At 43.1% G+C, this 16187-nt stretch overlaps 1 protein-coding gene across 3 annotated transcripts; it reads right to left on the bottom strand.

Moving 5' to 3' along the window:
* Positions 1-11998: 11998 nt before the first annotated feature.
* On the bottom strand, positions 11999-15585 carry LOC131687225 (nucleolar transcription factor 1-like). 3 transcript variants are annotated; one of them, XM_058971293.1, is made up of 5 exons: positions 15171-15585; positions 14503-15058; positions 13239-14444; positions 13076-13172; positions 12316-12448 (listed from the first exon to the last, which is right to left on the bottom strand). In XM_058971293.1, the coding sequence occupies exons 1-4, from the start codon at positions 15247-15249 to the stop codon at positions 13097-13099; spliced, it is 1917 nt and encodes a 638-aa protein (XP_058827276.1). In that variant the 5' UTR covers positions 15250-15585; the 3' UTR covers positions 12316-12448; positions 13076-13096. The 3 variants fall into 3 exon arrangements, with proteins under 3 accessions (XP_058827274.1, XP_058827276.1, XP_058827275.1); XM_058971291.1 differs by lacking the exon at positions 13076-13172 and having other exon boundaries at positions 11999-12448; XM_058971292.1 differs by lacking the exon at positions 12316-12448 and having other exon boundaries at positions 12760-13172.
* Between the last annotated feature and the right edge of the window lie 602 nt (positions 15586-16187).

Below are 16187 nucleotides of genomic sequence, written 5' to 3'. Positions count from 1 at the left end.
AAAGCTCTGCACAGCAACAGTAGCGAGATATGTAGAGTTGCTTGAGATAGACCTCTTAAAACAGTTTTTCTAATATAACTTTTTACGATTACTTTTTATTATTAAACGTGTCTTCTACAAAGTTGTTAAAAGCGATAAAACACATTTTTATAACAACGATGAATCTGTAGCTCTTGAAGCAACAAAGTTATTGTCAATTGACCACACCACCAAATATTCGATTGGTTCCTTTTATGGGTCATCGTGAATTCGTCCTATAACAGTGTTGCATTCTTTCAGCATTTTGCTTATACCCGAATTTCGATTGATATTTTAAGTAGCGTTTTCGCCAAGCGCAAGATTTAGTGGTTATTTTAGGGCAGAGCTGTTCGTCCATCATCCAGCAATGTTGATGTTACTTCAGATGAAGCGATTGCAAGTGAAATTTTGAATTTAATTTTCAACTTAGTTTAATTATCGACGAACTCATGCAATTCATCAGTATTATATTGTCATTCGCGTAAAAGATCTCTATTAAATAAATTCTTGCCAATCTGTTTGTGTGCTGGTAAACCTAAATGCAACAAAATTTTAGATTTTTGCAGCAATTGATTGATATTGCTTCAGAAACCCTCCCTCTCTTTCAGATTCCGAAACCATCAATCATGTCCACTAGACTGGTTCAATTTTTGACTTTGAGCTCCACCAGGCTCTACTGATTCCTTTTACGGCACTTAGTAATTGTGAAAATTTTGGTACCGATCGGTTGTGTCTACGGACCCTCCAAAAACTTCAAAGTTTATATGGAAATTTATATGGAGAATCGGTTAAAATTGAAAATAAATTCTTAAAAAATCGCCTCATCAACCAATTCATGAGAACACTATACATTTCTAAAGGTATTTTTCTACTGAACACATTCGTGTAACATTGTAAGTTTGTGAAAATTCGCCGAGAAAAGTTATTAACTAAAGAAGCAGCTTGACTTCAAAACAAGTGGATTTCATTATTAATCATAGCATTAATTTTAAGAATTTATTTTCAATTTTAACCGATTCTCCATACAAATTTCCATATAAACTTGGAAATTTTTGGAGGGTCCGTAGACACAACCGATCGGTACTAAAATTTGTACAATTACTAAGGGCCATAAAAGTGTACCCTCTTCCCAAAACAAAAAAAAACATACCATGAACATCTTCTTGGGGGGAAAGAATACGTATGCCAAGTTTCATCAAGATCGGACTTGTAGTTTAGAAGTAGTTAGCGGGCATACATACATACAAACATACTTTGATTTTTATATATAGAAGAGAGTGGGTACGCTTGATTCAACTTTTGTTTTTTTCTCATAACTTTTCAATGAAATAAAAAAAATTATTGCAAAGTTCGCCAGCTTGTAGTCAATTCATATTGTAAGAGCTATGAATAATGTATAAATCCGAATACTATATCCTGTCAGTAATATGAACAGTTTTGAAAATCATGTCAAAACGAGGCTTTTGTAAAAACATGTGGTAACTTGATCCCCCGCCTACTAGGCCTGAAGAAACAAAGCACACTATGATTTCTAGGCACGGAAGTTCAGCTAATTACCTATCCTGACAAATTAATTAATAAGACTAACTTTTTAGATGCACGACAAACTTTGACCACAGTAGAAAGTCAAGTCAAATATTTAATGGGTAAAATTGTTGAGGGGGTTTAAAACATTCTCAATGGCGAACGGAGCCTGGGAAGAGTTGGGCGAACTCCCCAGTATGCTGCATTACGCAGCGGAACGTTCACTCTACACACCGATTTTTTTTCACCGATGATCCACTTAATTTTACCGAATTTTTGTTGGCTGGGGGTTTGCTGAGACTCTCGGCTGATGGTAGTTCGGTGAAGTTTTGTTGAGTTTCGATTATCAAATTTCGATGTGTACAGATGAACCTGCCCAGAGGCCGTGTGGTATCCGGCCTAGAATTGAGCCACTGGAGTCCTGCTCCCATGTCGTAGGAGGCGACTGAAAGTAGGAGACCCTAAGTCAAGGTGTACTTCCGTGCCGAGGACTTAATGCCTGGAGGGTCTAAAATATGCCAGTCGCGCACGGAGCATTTTGGGTTTTGCCCTTACTGTGTTATGCGAATCTCTGACACAGTGGACCATTATTTTCTTCGCAAATCGTGGGAATTAAATGATCATGTCCCATCGCTATATCCGTTAACATCCCAACTCGCTTGGTGTCCTCTAGTTGTTGTGCAATTTGTGTTGGAGATGAAATGTACAGTTCTCTAATCAACAATGGTTAGAATAGCACAAATCAATCTCCAACATAAACGTACAGCAACTATGAATTTATCTCGACTCATGCAGGAAGGTAAAGCTTCCATAGCATTGGTTCAAGAACCGTATTTCCACAAAGGAAACTTCTATTTTGGAAAGTTACTTAACACTGCCTTCATTGCTTACAACAAGACAGGCATGACTAACCCACGTGAAATGCCTCGTGCTTGCATTCTTGCAAATAAGGCTATTGACGCGTGTCTCATATCGGAGCTCACAACTCGCGATATCGGTGTTGTCACAGTTACACTGACTGTCGGAAACGTAGACAAATATATATATATATATATATATATATATATATATATATATATATATATATATATATATATATATATATATATATATATATATATATATATATATATATATATATATATATATATATATATATATATATATATATATATATATATATATATATATATATATATATATATATATATATATATTGTTCAGCATACCTACCACATAACGAATCAACTCCTTCTGATGATTTCAAAAGCGTTGTATCATATTGTAGCAGAAATGGCCTTCCGCTCATTATCGGCAGTGATGCGATTGCTCATCACATCATTTGGGGCAGCTCGGACATCAATCTGAGAGGCTCTGAACTGATGGAGTGCATAAGTAGTACAAATCTCCATATTCTGAATGTGGGAAACCGCCCACTTTTTGCGAGGTCTGGGAGGGAGGAGGTGTTAGACATAACACTTTGCTCTGATAGAATTTTGCATGAACTGGGAAATTGGCAGGTTCCAAATGAAACTGAACCGTCTCTATCCGATCATAAATATATATTTTTCGATCATTTTGATGTCACATTCAATGTGGTGACATATCGTAATCCTAAATCTACAAACTGGGACCTCTTTTTAGAAAACTTGGCGACTAAATTTCATGGATATTTTCCAACAATTAGTCAATTAGACGACTTAGATAACGTCGTGGATACGACAAACTCATTCATATTAGCATCCTACGAAGAAGCTTGTCCACTTCGTACTGTTAAATTGACTAGGGGAACCCCTTGGTGGAGAGCTGAGCTTGAAAGAATGAAGAAAGTTATGAGAAGAGCTTGGAACCGGCGTCAGCGTGATGACTCCAGGGCTTTCAGGTCAGCTCGTAGTGCATATAAGAAATGTCTTAGATCTGCAGAACGGGCTGGCTGGCAAAGCCTATGCACTAATGTCTCTAGTCTGAACGAGGCTAACAGATTAAATAAAATTCTCTCCAAATCGAAGGATTTTCAGATGAAAACCAGAGATGGTGTTTATGTGACGGACGAAAAAGATGTTCTTAATTGTCTCTTCGACACACACTTTCCAGGTTGTATCGATCCGGAGTTGAACAATGTTCACAGATCTCATTCACATTGGTCTCCACTGAATCGGTCAAGTGGGCAGTTGACAGCTTTGCTCCATACAAATCACCCGGAAAAGATGGAATACTTCCCGTGCTACTGCAAAAGAGATTTGATATTCTTAAACATGTCTTGAAAAAGATTTTGCTTTCCAGTCTTGCTACTGGGTATATCCCGAAAGCATGGCGAGAAATAACTGTTAGATTTATTCCAAAAGGAGGGCGCTCAAGCTATGAAGAAGCCAAGAGTTTTAGGCCTATCAGCTTAAGTTCTTTTCTTCTGAAGGCTTTGGAACGGAAAATCGATCATCACATCAGGAACGTTAGTTTAGTTGAATATCCACTGCACAAAATGCAACATGCATATCAGTGTGGGAAATCCACGATCACTCTGCTTCACGATGTTGTTTACAACATTGAGAAAGCCTTCTCGCTCAAGCAATCTAGCTTGGGTGTCTTCCTAGATATTGAGGGTGCTTTTGACAATGTGTCCTTCCAGTCTATTCTGGAAGCGACGCGCGGTCATGGGATACCTGCATGTATCTCAGGTTGGATAAACGCAATGCTTAGTAACCGCATACTTTGCTCGTCACTGCGACAGGCTGAGATACGGAAGTTGAGTATTTGCGGTTGTCCTCAGGGCGGCGTTCTGTCACCTTTGTTATGGAACTTAGTAGAAAATCTCTTACATTTTTCGAAGCTCCACTGCGGTATGCTGACCAGGGCTTTAACCGGCCACTGCAAACTCAATTATCACATGGCACCTATTCAGCGCGCTGAGTCTTTTTCATGTGATCTTTGTGAATCCGACTACGGAACCTCATATCATCTGATATGCAACTGTCCAGCGGTAGCGCAATTGCGATTTCGAGTCTTCAGCCGTCCTCATATAGACGAAACCATGTTTGGTCGACTGAAACTCAGAGACATACTAAAGTTTCTTATCCAATGTGGTAAAGAGCTTTAGGCTTATTCGCAGGCAAGTTGAACTACTTGTGAGTTTAACTTACCTGTTGTTTATTTTTGTTTTGTGCTGTTATTTTTCCCACCCTTCCAATTCTACTTCCTCACACGTCCTTGTCCTTTCCTTCCGCTCAGGAAATGATGAAAACACACGGCAAGGCACAAATCCCCGACTATGTACGGGGAACGTGCCATTTGAGCCAATATATTCTGATTCCTGATATCCTGACAAATTAATTAATAAGACTAACTTTTTAGATGCACGACAAACTTTGACCACAGTAGAAAGTCAAGTCAAATATTTAAGGCAAATCAGTGATGTTTAATTTGCTTTTCCAATCTTCAATAACTTATACCATATTTGTTCACGGAAAAAAACATTTTAGATCAATTAATGGTGCCAGGTACATTATGGAAATGATGTTTTTCTATTTCTATACATTTCGAAAGTGTTTGAGAGAACTAATGATAGGGATCAAGAGTACCGAGTGTCACAGGGATCAAAGATGTCCGTTTGATGAGGTGAACAAAATTTATATTTTTTGTATGTGTTGTGAAACTTTTTATTCGAAAAAATTGTTTTTCTAGACAAAAGCCCTTAGAAAGTAATAGTACTTGAAAATATTCAAATATAATTACTTCGATGATCACATACAACCGTTCAAAAAATTTGTAAAAAGATCTTCGAGATGGGTTTGAACATATATTTTCTAAAATATTATATAACTTTTCCAAAACAAATGTAATACGTCAGATTGTTTTTTTAAACATCGCAAACGACCAAATATTTCATTTTCTTTTAATATTGTGATAACTTTATGCGTATAGATTATGAGGTATGACAAGGGAATCAAATATCCTCAAGGATCAAGTGTCCTCACTCTCCCCTATAGATTGATCGTATAGCACCATCAAGCGTTATGTTGAAATATATATTAGAGAGTACATCGCCCTGTTTCAATCATTTATCGTCAGTTTTGTCGGAAGGCCATGTTCAAGCATTATCTGCCACATTTGGTTTCACTGAATCTTAAGCCGCATAGAAATTCACAAACAGATGGTGAGTCCGCCAAATTTATTCCTGGAATTTATCCAGGATTTGGAAGGGGTCCGTCGTTGATCGTCTTTCTCGAAACCCGCTTTGGTATAGGCCCACAAGGGGTTCAACCAACGAACGCAGTCTGCTAAACAGAACACGGGAGAGTACATTAAAGGCGGCATTGTAGGTCCTTGTGTCTTGATAATTATTATTGTTAGGGAATATACGGTGTTCGTGTGGAGACAATGGAGTTTCATCTACTCAAAAAAACACTAGTTTTGCAGGCCTGGTGTGACAGTTGACAATATCGTCGAAGAGATGTGCCACGACGAGCATATCTGGGACACGGTCAACAGAGTAGTTACGAGTATACTCTCCGAGCTACAGAGCAAGGGTGAAGGGACCAACAAAGTAGAAAGCCGCCGTGAAACCACAGATCTGGTTTCGGGAGAAATTACGCCGCCGGGGAACTCCGCCGGTGTAGACAAGGTCGACAGCCGGGGACCAGAGGGGTAGTACGCGACGTAGCACCGGGTTCGAATGGTCGGGGCGCCAGCAAACCGGACTGCAGGCTCCACCGGAATCGCCAAACAGAACAGCTAGGTGCAAGTAAACCGGAAGCTACGCTGCACTCGGAGTCGGGAGAATTCAGAGTAGGGTAGATTCACAGCTGCGGACTAACCGACTATATCGTGACAAAATGGAAGGCTCATAAAACAGACATCGGTACCGAGAGAAATTCTGTGTTTTTAGCGGTTAGGCACGAAAGTGAGTCGTGAGTTCCACGCAGTGCCAAAACACTACAGGCCGCGCTTTTGGAACTTTACAAAACTTACTATAACACACACACAAATACCGAGGACAGGAGTTTAGGGGCTTAACGACTCCCCACCCCCTCCGGATCTACTGCGAGTTAGAGATTCTTGCTAGGATATGGCGGGGTTTGGGCAACATTGCTAAACCTCTAAAAACCATAGTTCCGAAAGCAACTACGATGAAGCGAGTATGTGCCGCTTCTGCTAAGATCCTATCAAACAACGTACAACGAGTGGAAACAGCGGTCCGGAGTTGGGACCGAATAAAATGGCGAACAAACAACAAACTAGGAATAGGCGAGGCGGTCGTTGATTGAGGTCACCACCAGCAGCAGCTCCTGAAGTTATTCAGCAAAAGCAGGAGGAGAAGAAGCAGCAGCCTCAGTAAGACACAGCAGAATGGGATGAGTAAGCCTGAGGTAGCTGGGTGTGCATTCGCGTCGGCAAAGACTATTATTAAGACTTTATTAGCTCCCCCAAAGCAGAGGAAAAAGAAGTTGCTTGGAGTGGAGAACACGCCAGTTTTCATGACTCCAAAGAGGGCAAGATCCTCGCCAGGAGATAAAAGATCAGGCGGCCCAAGAGACAGACGCGCGAGGACGCTCTCACTGCCAAAGGGAAGTACGTCACAAAACAGGGAGAAAGCTTTAGTACCGTTGTAGGTCGGAAGGAGAAGTAAAGGAAACAGCAAACGCGGAAGGAGAATGGAAAAGTGGAGCAAAAGAGGAAAGAAAAACATCCGGATCATCAGAAGGCGCTAAAGAAGGAAGCCGTGCTCGTCAGAGCTAATGACGCGACGACGTATGTAGCTTTCTTCAAGAAGGTCAGAGAGGACCTGGAGCCGAGGGATTTGGGTGAAGACGGTGAGAACCAGGCGTTTCTTCGAATTGAAGGAGGATTCCATAAATAAACGAGTGGAGAAATGCTTCAAGTGTTTTGGCTTTTGATACTTGGCATGGACTTGGATAAATCAAGGATGTGCTGGAAATGCAGGGAGAGGGGCTATTTTGCGAGACGCAGAGACCGAAGTGCACGCTTCGCACTTCAGAGGACAATAACGACCGTCAGACGGGTGGAACGCTCATACGACAGCTTCGTGATCACCAAAATCAACGGCGACTTCGGATGCTCTAGCGAAGGTTCGATTGTGCAATGAAGGCTCCGTTAGCACATTTCGGAGAGACGGGATAGAATCTATCATCAACTTCACATTCTGTAGTCCTTCACTGACGGCGAACATGGATTGTAGAGTATGCGAAACGTAAACGCATAGTGACCACCAGGTGATTCGCTACCGTATCGGTCAGCGGAACCCTGCTGCACCACGGAGAAGGGTGACTGGCGAGCGAAAATGGAAGAGCACTTTTCTTGGGGTACTTCAGCCGAACCGTGGGACCGAGAACGTGGATGCGGCTGACCTAACACGAAGGATTATGGCGGCTTGTGACGCCACAATGCCGCGATAACTGGAACTACGCAATATACGGCGTTCAGCTTACTGGTGGAATGAGACGCTTAGTACGCTACGTGCTGCTTGTCTCAGAGCCAGAGGCGGGCTCAGAGAGCAATATCGGAGCCACATAGAGAAGACCGAAAGGCAGCGTTTCGGGATGTTAGGGTTTCTTTAAAACGGGAGATCAGACTGAGCAAGTCAGATTGTCACAAGGAGCTGTGCCGAGAAGTAGAAGCCAATCCCTGGGACGACGCGTATCGAGTCGTGATGGCGAAAATGAAGGGCTCGACGACGCCAGTCGAAATGTGCCCGAGTAAGTTGAAGATAATCGTCAAGAGTCTTTTCCCAAAGCACGATGCAACTATCTGGCCACCGACACCGTACAGCGAAGAAGAAGGAGCAAACACAGACGATCGGCAAGAGACTAACGACGAGCTCACAGAAACATCGAAGCGCCTGAAATAAAAAAAAACCGGTTATATGCAATACCAAACGTGGTGCTGAAAGCTGCGATCCTGGCATATCCGGACATGTTCAGGGTGGTGCTGTAAAAGTGTCTAAATGAAGGCTACTTCCCCGAAAAGTGGAAGGTCCAGTAGCTGGTGTTGCTGCCGAAGCAAGGAAAACCAGAGGGCGATCCATCCTCGTTCAGGTCCATATGTCTAATGAATACACTTGGAAAACTCCTGGAAAGAATCATCCTTAACAGGTTGACGAAATGCACGTAGGGTGAGCGCGGACTGTTCATAATACAGTTCGGATTTCGAAAAGGAGCAATTCAAATGGTGTTCGAGAGTACTGAGAAGGCATCTAAACAGAAGCGAAGACGAGATCGATACTACGCTGTAGTCACGATAGATTTGAAGAATGCATTTAACAGCGCCATCTGGGAAGCCATCGCTGCAACGCTGCACAGAATAAGGGTTCCCGACTATCTACGCCAGATCCTGAAGAGCTACTTCCAGAGCAGAGTGCTGCTGTACGAGACGAGCGAAGGGCCAATGCGAGTCACAGCGGGCGTTCCTTAGGGCTCCGTTTTCGGCCCAACTCTTTGGAACGGGATGCACGGTAGGGCCTTAACACTGCCGCTACCCGGGAAAGTGAACATCGTGTCACTAACGGTGATGGGTGAGACACTTGATGAGGTGAAGGTGTTGGTGACAATCGACGCAATCGTGAGCTGGATGAACGAGGTCGAGCTGCAAATAGCCCACCACAAGACGGAGGTGTTATTGAGCAGCAACTGCAAAGCGGTTCAGCGGATGCAGATTGACGTCAGAGGGCACGTGAGTATATAGAAGCTTGCACTGAAGTGATGTCGACGACCGGTTGAGCTTCAACAACCTTGTCAACTACGACTGCGAAAAGTCGGTGAAGGCTACGAACGCAATAGCGTGAATTAGGCCAAACGTCGTCGGCACGAGAAGTAGCACGAAACGTCTGTTATCTACTGTTTCGTCATCGATACTCCGATATATGATTCCAGCCTGGGGTGCTGCGCCGAAAACCAAGCGGAACCGTGAAAAGCTGAACAGGACATTCCGGATGGTGGCCGTGCGAGTCGCGAGTGCTTACAGAATCATCACCCTTATTCTTGTTTACGACGAATGCGCGATTCGTTCGAAAGCGATTCGAACGAATAGTATGCCCATTTGATTTTGCTGTCGTAAACGGGAATACACATCACTTTCGAACGAATCTGGGATGATTCCCATCTGCATCACTCTAGCCGAGGACGTGGAATGCTACAATCGGAGAAATGCACGTAATGCAAGGAGACTGGTCCGAGCGGACTCGTTGGCTAAATGGCAGTGGGAGTGGGACAACGCGGAAAAAGGAAGGTGCACCCACCGACTCATCCCAAATGTGTCGGCTTGGGTGCATAGGAAGCATGGAGAGATCAACTTCCATTTGACGCAGTTTTTGTCCTGGCACAGATGATTCCGGAAGTACTTGCATCGGCTTAGACATGTTTCCTCACCCCTTTGCTCGGAGTGTGTCAACGCGCGCGAGCCACCGGAATACGTGGTCTTTTAATGCCCAAGATTGGAAGAGGACAGGACAGTGACATTGTCGAAGAGATGTGCCACGACGAGCCTATCTCGGATGCGGTCAACAGAGTGGTTACGAGTATACTCTCCGAGCTGCAGAGAAAGTGGCGAAAGGACCAACAAAGTAGCGCCATTGGCTAGAAAGCCGCCGTGAAACCACAAATCGGGTTTCGGGAGAAATTCCGCCGCCAGGGAACTCTCCGACGGTGTAAACTAGGCCCACAGCCGGGACCAGTTGAGTAGTATGCGACGTAGCACCGGGTTCAGGGCGCCAGCGAACAAGACGTCAGGCTTCACCGGAATCGTCGGGCCGACCTCGACACTCTACCGCGTAGCTCGTAAGTAGGCTAGATCCACCGCCAGGGATTAGACCGAGTAGGCCGCGTCGAATAGCTAGCTGTGGATCGTTGGGGCGCCTGTGAAACTGAAGCTACGCTCCACCCGTCATCGCTGGATAGTACTACTGGCTGACACGTTGAGTAAGTTAGCTCCACCGTCGGAAACTAGATCGAGTAGATCGTGACGAAGCGGAGAGCTAAATGGCTCACGGCAACGAACATCGGTATCGGGAGAAATCTACCGCAGGGGAATTCACAGTAGGGTAGATTCGCCGCCGTGGACTATTCGACAGAATCGTAACGAAATTGGCTCACGAAACAAACCCCGGCACCGAGAGAAATTCCGTTGCTGGGGAACTCTCAAACGGAGCAGAGTAGGTTAACCGTCGGAGAGTATCCGAGTATCAGGCCGGGAGCTGAATGACTCGCGGAAACAGGCGCTAAATGGTTCATGGAATCGTTCATGGAGACGGCTCACGGGGACGAGAGCTAAAATGGTGACGTAATAGATGGATGCAAAAAGCAAGAGAGGAGTCGAGAGTTAAATCAAAGCGCAAAGGTCAAGCCATTTCATGGACCACGTGAGGATCCGAGATACAGCACAAGAAAGCGGTGCGACGGAAGCACAACGAAGTAATATCTTGTTGTAGTTCCGTGGGGAAGGACAAAAAAGTGTAAGGAGTGTTTTTAGTGGTTAGCTTTGAACGTCAGTCGTGAGTCCCACACAGTGCCAATACACTACAGGCCAGGCTTCTGAAACTTTTTAAACTTTACTATAAAAAACACACTCACCTACACACATTTGCCGACCTCGACGAACTGAGTCGAATGATATATGAGACTCGACTTTTGCCGATGTCGGCACTCCAATAAGTTCTACTTTAAAATAGTTCAAATCATAGTAGGCTGCAGCTAGCAACGTTTATTTTTTCACTTTTTTTAGCTCGAATCCAAATCGTTCGTGTCAAAATTTTCTAATTGAATAATTGAACGAGTACAATAAAAGACATGAAAATAATTCCAAAATCGAATGTTGCAAACCAAAGACTAGCAACGAAAATTCCGATAAAACACCCAGTCAACCGTAGAAATCTGTCTCGAAAGTCCAGTGTAATTCCTGCCACCAGCACACAACTGGGTACGTGCGAACCCAACACCTCCCTAGCACGAGCAACAAGTCGGCGGATTCGTCGTGAACTCGTCGACGAGGACATCGCCGTCCGGTAATCTGCGATGGCGAAAGCCTGGCATACGACGATGCTTATCGACAGTTTGATGCGAAGCGTATCACCGCAGCCGTTGCATGGTTCGAGTCAGCGGGGCATCCTACGATAGCAATGGTGCCCAGCGATCTGCACGGTAGGGTGGCGAATGCCTACGAATTGGATAATTTATTCAACACGAATAAACTTTTAATATCGGATTGCACTGGAGGATCAGCGGAGGTTAATGTGCCGCTGGAAATTAGTATGCTGGAAAAAGCAGTGCAAGATGAGGCGGTACTTATCTCGGAAAGGGAGTTCCAAGATAGCTATAATAAATCCGGTTCTTTTGATTCCATCGTCCGTGGTAGAGTTGTTGGATTTTGTTTTTTTAAATCTGCAATTTTTATTCCCGTTGACCCCTACGGGCAATATGGGCCGTTGCTGAAAAATATTTTGAGAAAATAATTAGTACTACTAGTCAATCGTTTATTATTTACATAGGAAATAATATTTCTAATAAAAAAAATCATCTGAAATTGTCACTGATTTCACTTATTCTAACACGCCAACAAACACATAAATTATTTTCAATATAAAGTGGCACACTTCCTCTAATCGGAGCTGCTGTCTTCGCTATCAGATGATGACTCATCATCGTCCTCCTCATCGGAATCATCCGAACTACCGTTTTTCGTTTCGGGCTGCATCGTTTTTACCTTCTGGATGTATCGGTTGATTTCTTCGCGGGGTATCGCTTTCAGGTAGTTTTCCAAATCTACTATGAACTGCTGCTGTGCCGTTTTCATCTGCTCGATAATTTCGCGTTTCTTGGCCGCGGATAGATTTGCATAGGATTCCTTGTGTTTGCCCACCTTACCCTTGTAGATTCGTTGGCGATAGAACTCTTCCGGTTGCCTGCAAGAATAAGATTACTTAAGTTGAACGTTCAGCTGAGTGTTAGAAAAAGTAGATGATTCTTGCCTCATGTTAGTAAAAGTTAGTTTTTTTATGATTCGGCTAGATTATCTGTCAATGGAGTTTTACAGTAGTGAAAATTGACACTTTCGTAAAATAGGTTAGTCGGCTTCAAATTTCGTAGTTGCACAGTTAAGAATGCGGCGAAAGATTTCGAATCATTCTTTGGAAGATAATATAAATTTCGAAAGCGAAACCTATTACCAATTGGCATAGACGTACAGGGCTCATTGCAAAAATAACGAACGCCATTTTAGTTAGTAACAAAAATTAATTTCCTTGCATCGTTCAGTTGGTATCGCATTCCTAATTAACAATTTATGGAAACTGCTCCACTAAAAATGATGTGTTAAACATTTATACTCAACTTGAGAGTAGGTTGCAATTCAATGAATTCACATCAACAATAAATCCAGCTATTAAAACATGTATGATCGAGCATTTCCTATTCAAATCGTACAAATATAAAGCAAAAAAAAACAAAACCATAGACGCGCTTCTCCTTGCCATAAACAAATCCAAACAATCGAGGAAAAAAAATGCAAAAGTAACTTTGTGCAACTTCACCGCAAACCAGCATTCACAACATCACTGCCGTGTGGTGTTTGCTCTAGTGTGCCGTTTACTATGTTTACTACGCCCTGGCAATGTCAGATTCTTCTCCCTATTGGGTACAGAGATAAATAACCTTCTGTTAGTGTGGCAAAAATCTTCTAACTTATATACTAACCCTGGAGGTCGTTCCGGTTCCTTTAGGGGTTCCTGTGCCGGTTTTGGCACATCTTGGTTTCCCTTTTTTGTCGAAGTTTTTGACTTTTTCTGCTCCACCTGCGACTGTACATTTTCCATCGATGATCGCTTTTTCGACTCCTTCATAACGCTACCATTTTTAGTTGGACTAGCAGAAACCAACGGTTCCGGTGCTTCGTCACTGGACGAAGCGATCTTGCTTTTCTTTTTGCTTTTCTTGCTGATCGAGGTCGACGGCATATCTACACAAGATTCCTCTTTTGGTAGCTTTTCCAATTCGGTGCCAGATTTAGTTGATTTGTTCGGCTGATCTCGCTTTATTTCCAATGTAAAATTGTCTTTCTTGTTGCGCTGCTTTGAGGCTTCGTCACTGGAAGAGTCCGTTTTGGTTTTTTTCTTGCTGATTATTAGTGGAGGAACTAGCACAGGTGCTTTCATGGTCAACTCGGCAGCTGGCTTCGATCTTTTGCTGGGCGATGCGGATGGTTCACATGATGATTCCCTCTTGACTTCTACAGCAGATGACTCCGGCAAACTGGGTTGTTTCTTACTCTTAACCTTTTTTATCGTTGTTGATTCTGCTATCGGCGGATCTTCATTCCCAGATCCGGAATACAGATCGGACGCATTATCTGCACTGTTTGTAAGCTTCTTGTCCCGTTTTTTGGACTCCGTTAACCCACGAATATGTTCAATTTCAGCCTCTCGCCTCTCAACAGGCAATTTTTCAATATATGCTCTATACTGAGTAATGTACTTCTCTCTAGCTTCCGCGTATTCGGCTTTCAAATCAAGCCTCTCTTGATTAGTTAACGCCTTGTAATCTTTGCGTATCTGCTGCTCTCGTTCTTTTCCACTCAAAGCCAACATTTCGGACTGGGTCCGTTGTTTGCGAGCATATAACTCGAACACGTTTCGTCCAATAAACTCCGGCTTTCCATGATCACGATCCAAAATTTCCTGTTCCTTTTTGTTCAGATGTTTACCTGCGCTCTCCGAAGCAAATGATTCTCGAATATACTTAAGCTTCTTTTTTATAGGCAGTTCCTCCCACTCCTTCCGAAGCTGTAACATGGAAATGTTGGAGGATGTTTCACGCCGCGCGCGATAGAATAGATTGAACGGTGTTTTATTTGGTTCCTTTCTTTTCGTCCTCTTTTGTGGCGTCATATCCGGGTGATCTTCGCTAAAATTTCATAACATTTAGTATCATCCGTAATAGATTTTCAACACAATAAACTTACTAGTATTTAGCCATTTTATTAGAGTACTCCTGTTTCAATCGAGCAGCATTGTCTTCGAACTTTTTCTTCTTTTTGTCGGATAATTTGTGAAACTCTTTGGCGGCAACCTTAAAAACATTTTTCATATCAATGCTGGCGCTCTTGTAGCGGAGCAAGTTTTCCTTCACAAACAGTGCGTAAGCGTTCGGGGGAGCCTTCGGTTTTTCCGCACTAAGCAACTTGTTCACTAGTTCCGGTATGTCGTTCAACATTTCACCAAGCGTTCGGAAACGTCGTATTTTTGCAATCAAGGATTCTGCGACGTTTTTGACGTCCTCCGAGCTGTGGTTACCAACTTCGATTTCCTCCCAATTGATAGTCTGAAGTGTGCGATTGAATTTTTTTGTATCTTTCTTGGGAAGCGCTGCTCTCAGTTTTTCTACTAACATATCGTAATCGCCCTTCGTCCAATCAACTCTTTCCAAACCTCCGTGTGATTTGGTGTCGATAGATCGATGCAAATCATCGTCATCTTCGTCGATTTCCGAATCCGAATGCGCATCATTGTCAGAAGCAACTGCAATAGTAAACAATTAGACTAGTGAAAGTTGAATATAAAAAGCCGAAGCTTTGCCAGTTCATAATAAATACTTCCCAACGCACCGAAATTTACATGCTGAGCTACCTACCTCCTTCAAACCTTTTCGAGAACCGATTATCGTCCTTCGGAACAAATACGGACATGGAACGCTGCCGAAGCTTGCTCATTTCTGTAGCCGTTTGAAAAATGCCAACAAGAAAACAATGTAAACACAACTTTCTTCTAAAGCGACGCCACCGCCAGCTTGTTTTGCTCCAGCAGGCATGCACACAAAAAAAGTTGAGGTTAGAAGTAGAAACAAACCGATCGGAGTGTTTTACAGTTTCACGAACAAAGATTTATACACAACACTTATTCCGTAAAGAAAACGACAACCGCGATCAATCCGAAATTATTACGGATTCGGGTCAAACAGTGCGAAACAGCGCAAATTTCAATAATTACGCAAAAGGACTCCACCAAAGCCGCTTTTTTTCTTTCTTTTTAACCACAACTACACGCTAAGTAGCGGAAACATCATTCTGACTAAAAAAATACTAATTCGCGAACGAAACATGGAAAGGTGACCACATTCACCCAATGTGTATATACAGGTATGGCGAAGAGGGCACTTTGGTATTCGTAAGATGAATCTTTCATGAGTGGTGTGAGTGATCACAAAATAAATCGACTTGCTTTCATCATACCGTTTGTTCCGCTCCCATTGAATCGTGTGAACGCTATGACCACAGAGAACAGACGTCCATCTTCAGCATTCAACTTGTGTAAAATCTCTAACGGTTTTGAAGGTAGTTGGGATATCCAAACCACCCAGTGAAACTCATTCCGGAACCGGTTCGGATTTCTTAATGGAGTCATTATGGATTCCAAATCAAATGCAACAACCGATTCCGACTCAGAATCGGTTGTTGCATTTGATTTGGAATCCATACTGACTCCATTCGCTATTGCGATGCGCTACTGTCGTCATGCTTTTTTGTGGCTGCCCTCTAAGAACGGTTGGTTTCAAAATCGTCCAATGAAGGACGTTCGTTGGACCATTTTGGACAACGTCCAAATAACCGTTCAACAAACGTCCATCGTTTGACCCGTGTTGAACGATTTT

This window comes from Topomyia yanbarensis, chromosome 3 (assembly GCF_030247195.1).
Source record: "Topomyia yanbarensis strain Yona2022 chromosome 3, ASM3024719v1, whole genome shotgun sequence".
Taxonomy (NCBI): Eukaryota; Metazoa; Arthropoda; class Insecta; order Diptera; family Culicidae; genus Topomyia; species Topomyia yanbarensis.
Note: the sequence above shows the minus strand (reverse complement) of the source record. Positions and strands in the feature narration are given on the sequence as shown.

What these genes read in the sequence shown, in the direction of transcription:
- LOC131687225 (XM_058971291.1), bottom strand. Translation starts at nt 15,249, where the DNA reads ATGAGCAAGCTTCGGCAGCGTTCCATGTCCGTATTTGTTCCGAAGGAC. An exon ending in AATAAAATGGCTAAATACTA is followed by an intron (nt 14,445 to 14,502) that starts GTAAGTTTATTG and finishes ATGAAATTTTAG; the next exon opens with CGAAGATCACCCGGATATGA. An exon ending in GAACCGGAACGACCTCCAGG is followed by an intron (nt 12,449 to 13,238) that starts GTTAGTATATAA and finishes TTATTCTTGCAG; the next exon opens with GCAACCGGAAGAGTTCTATC.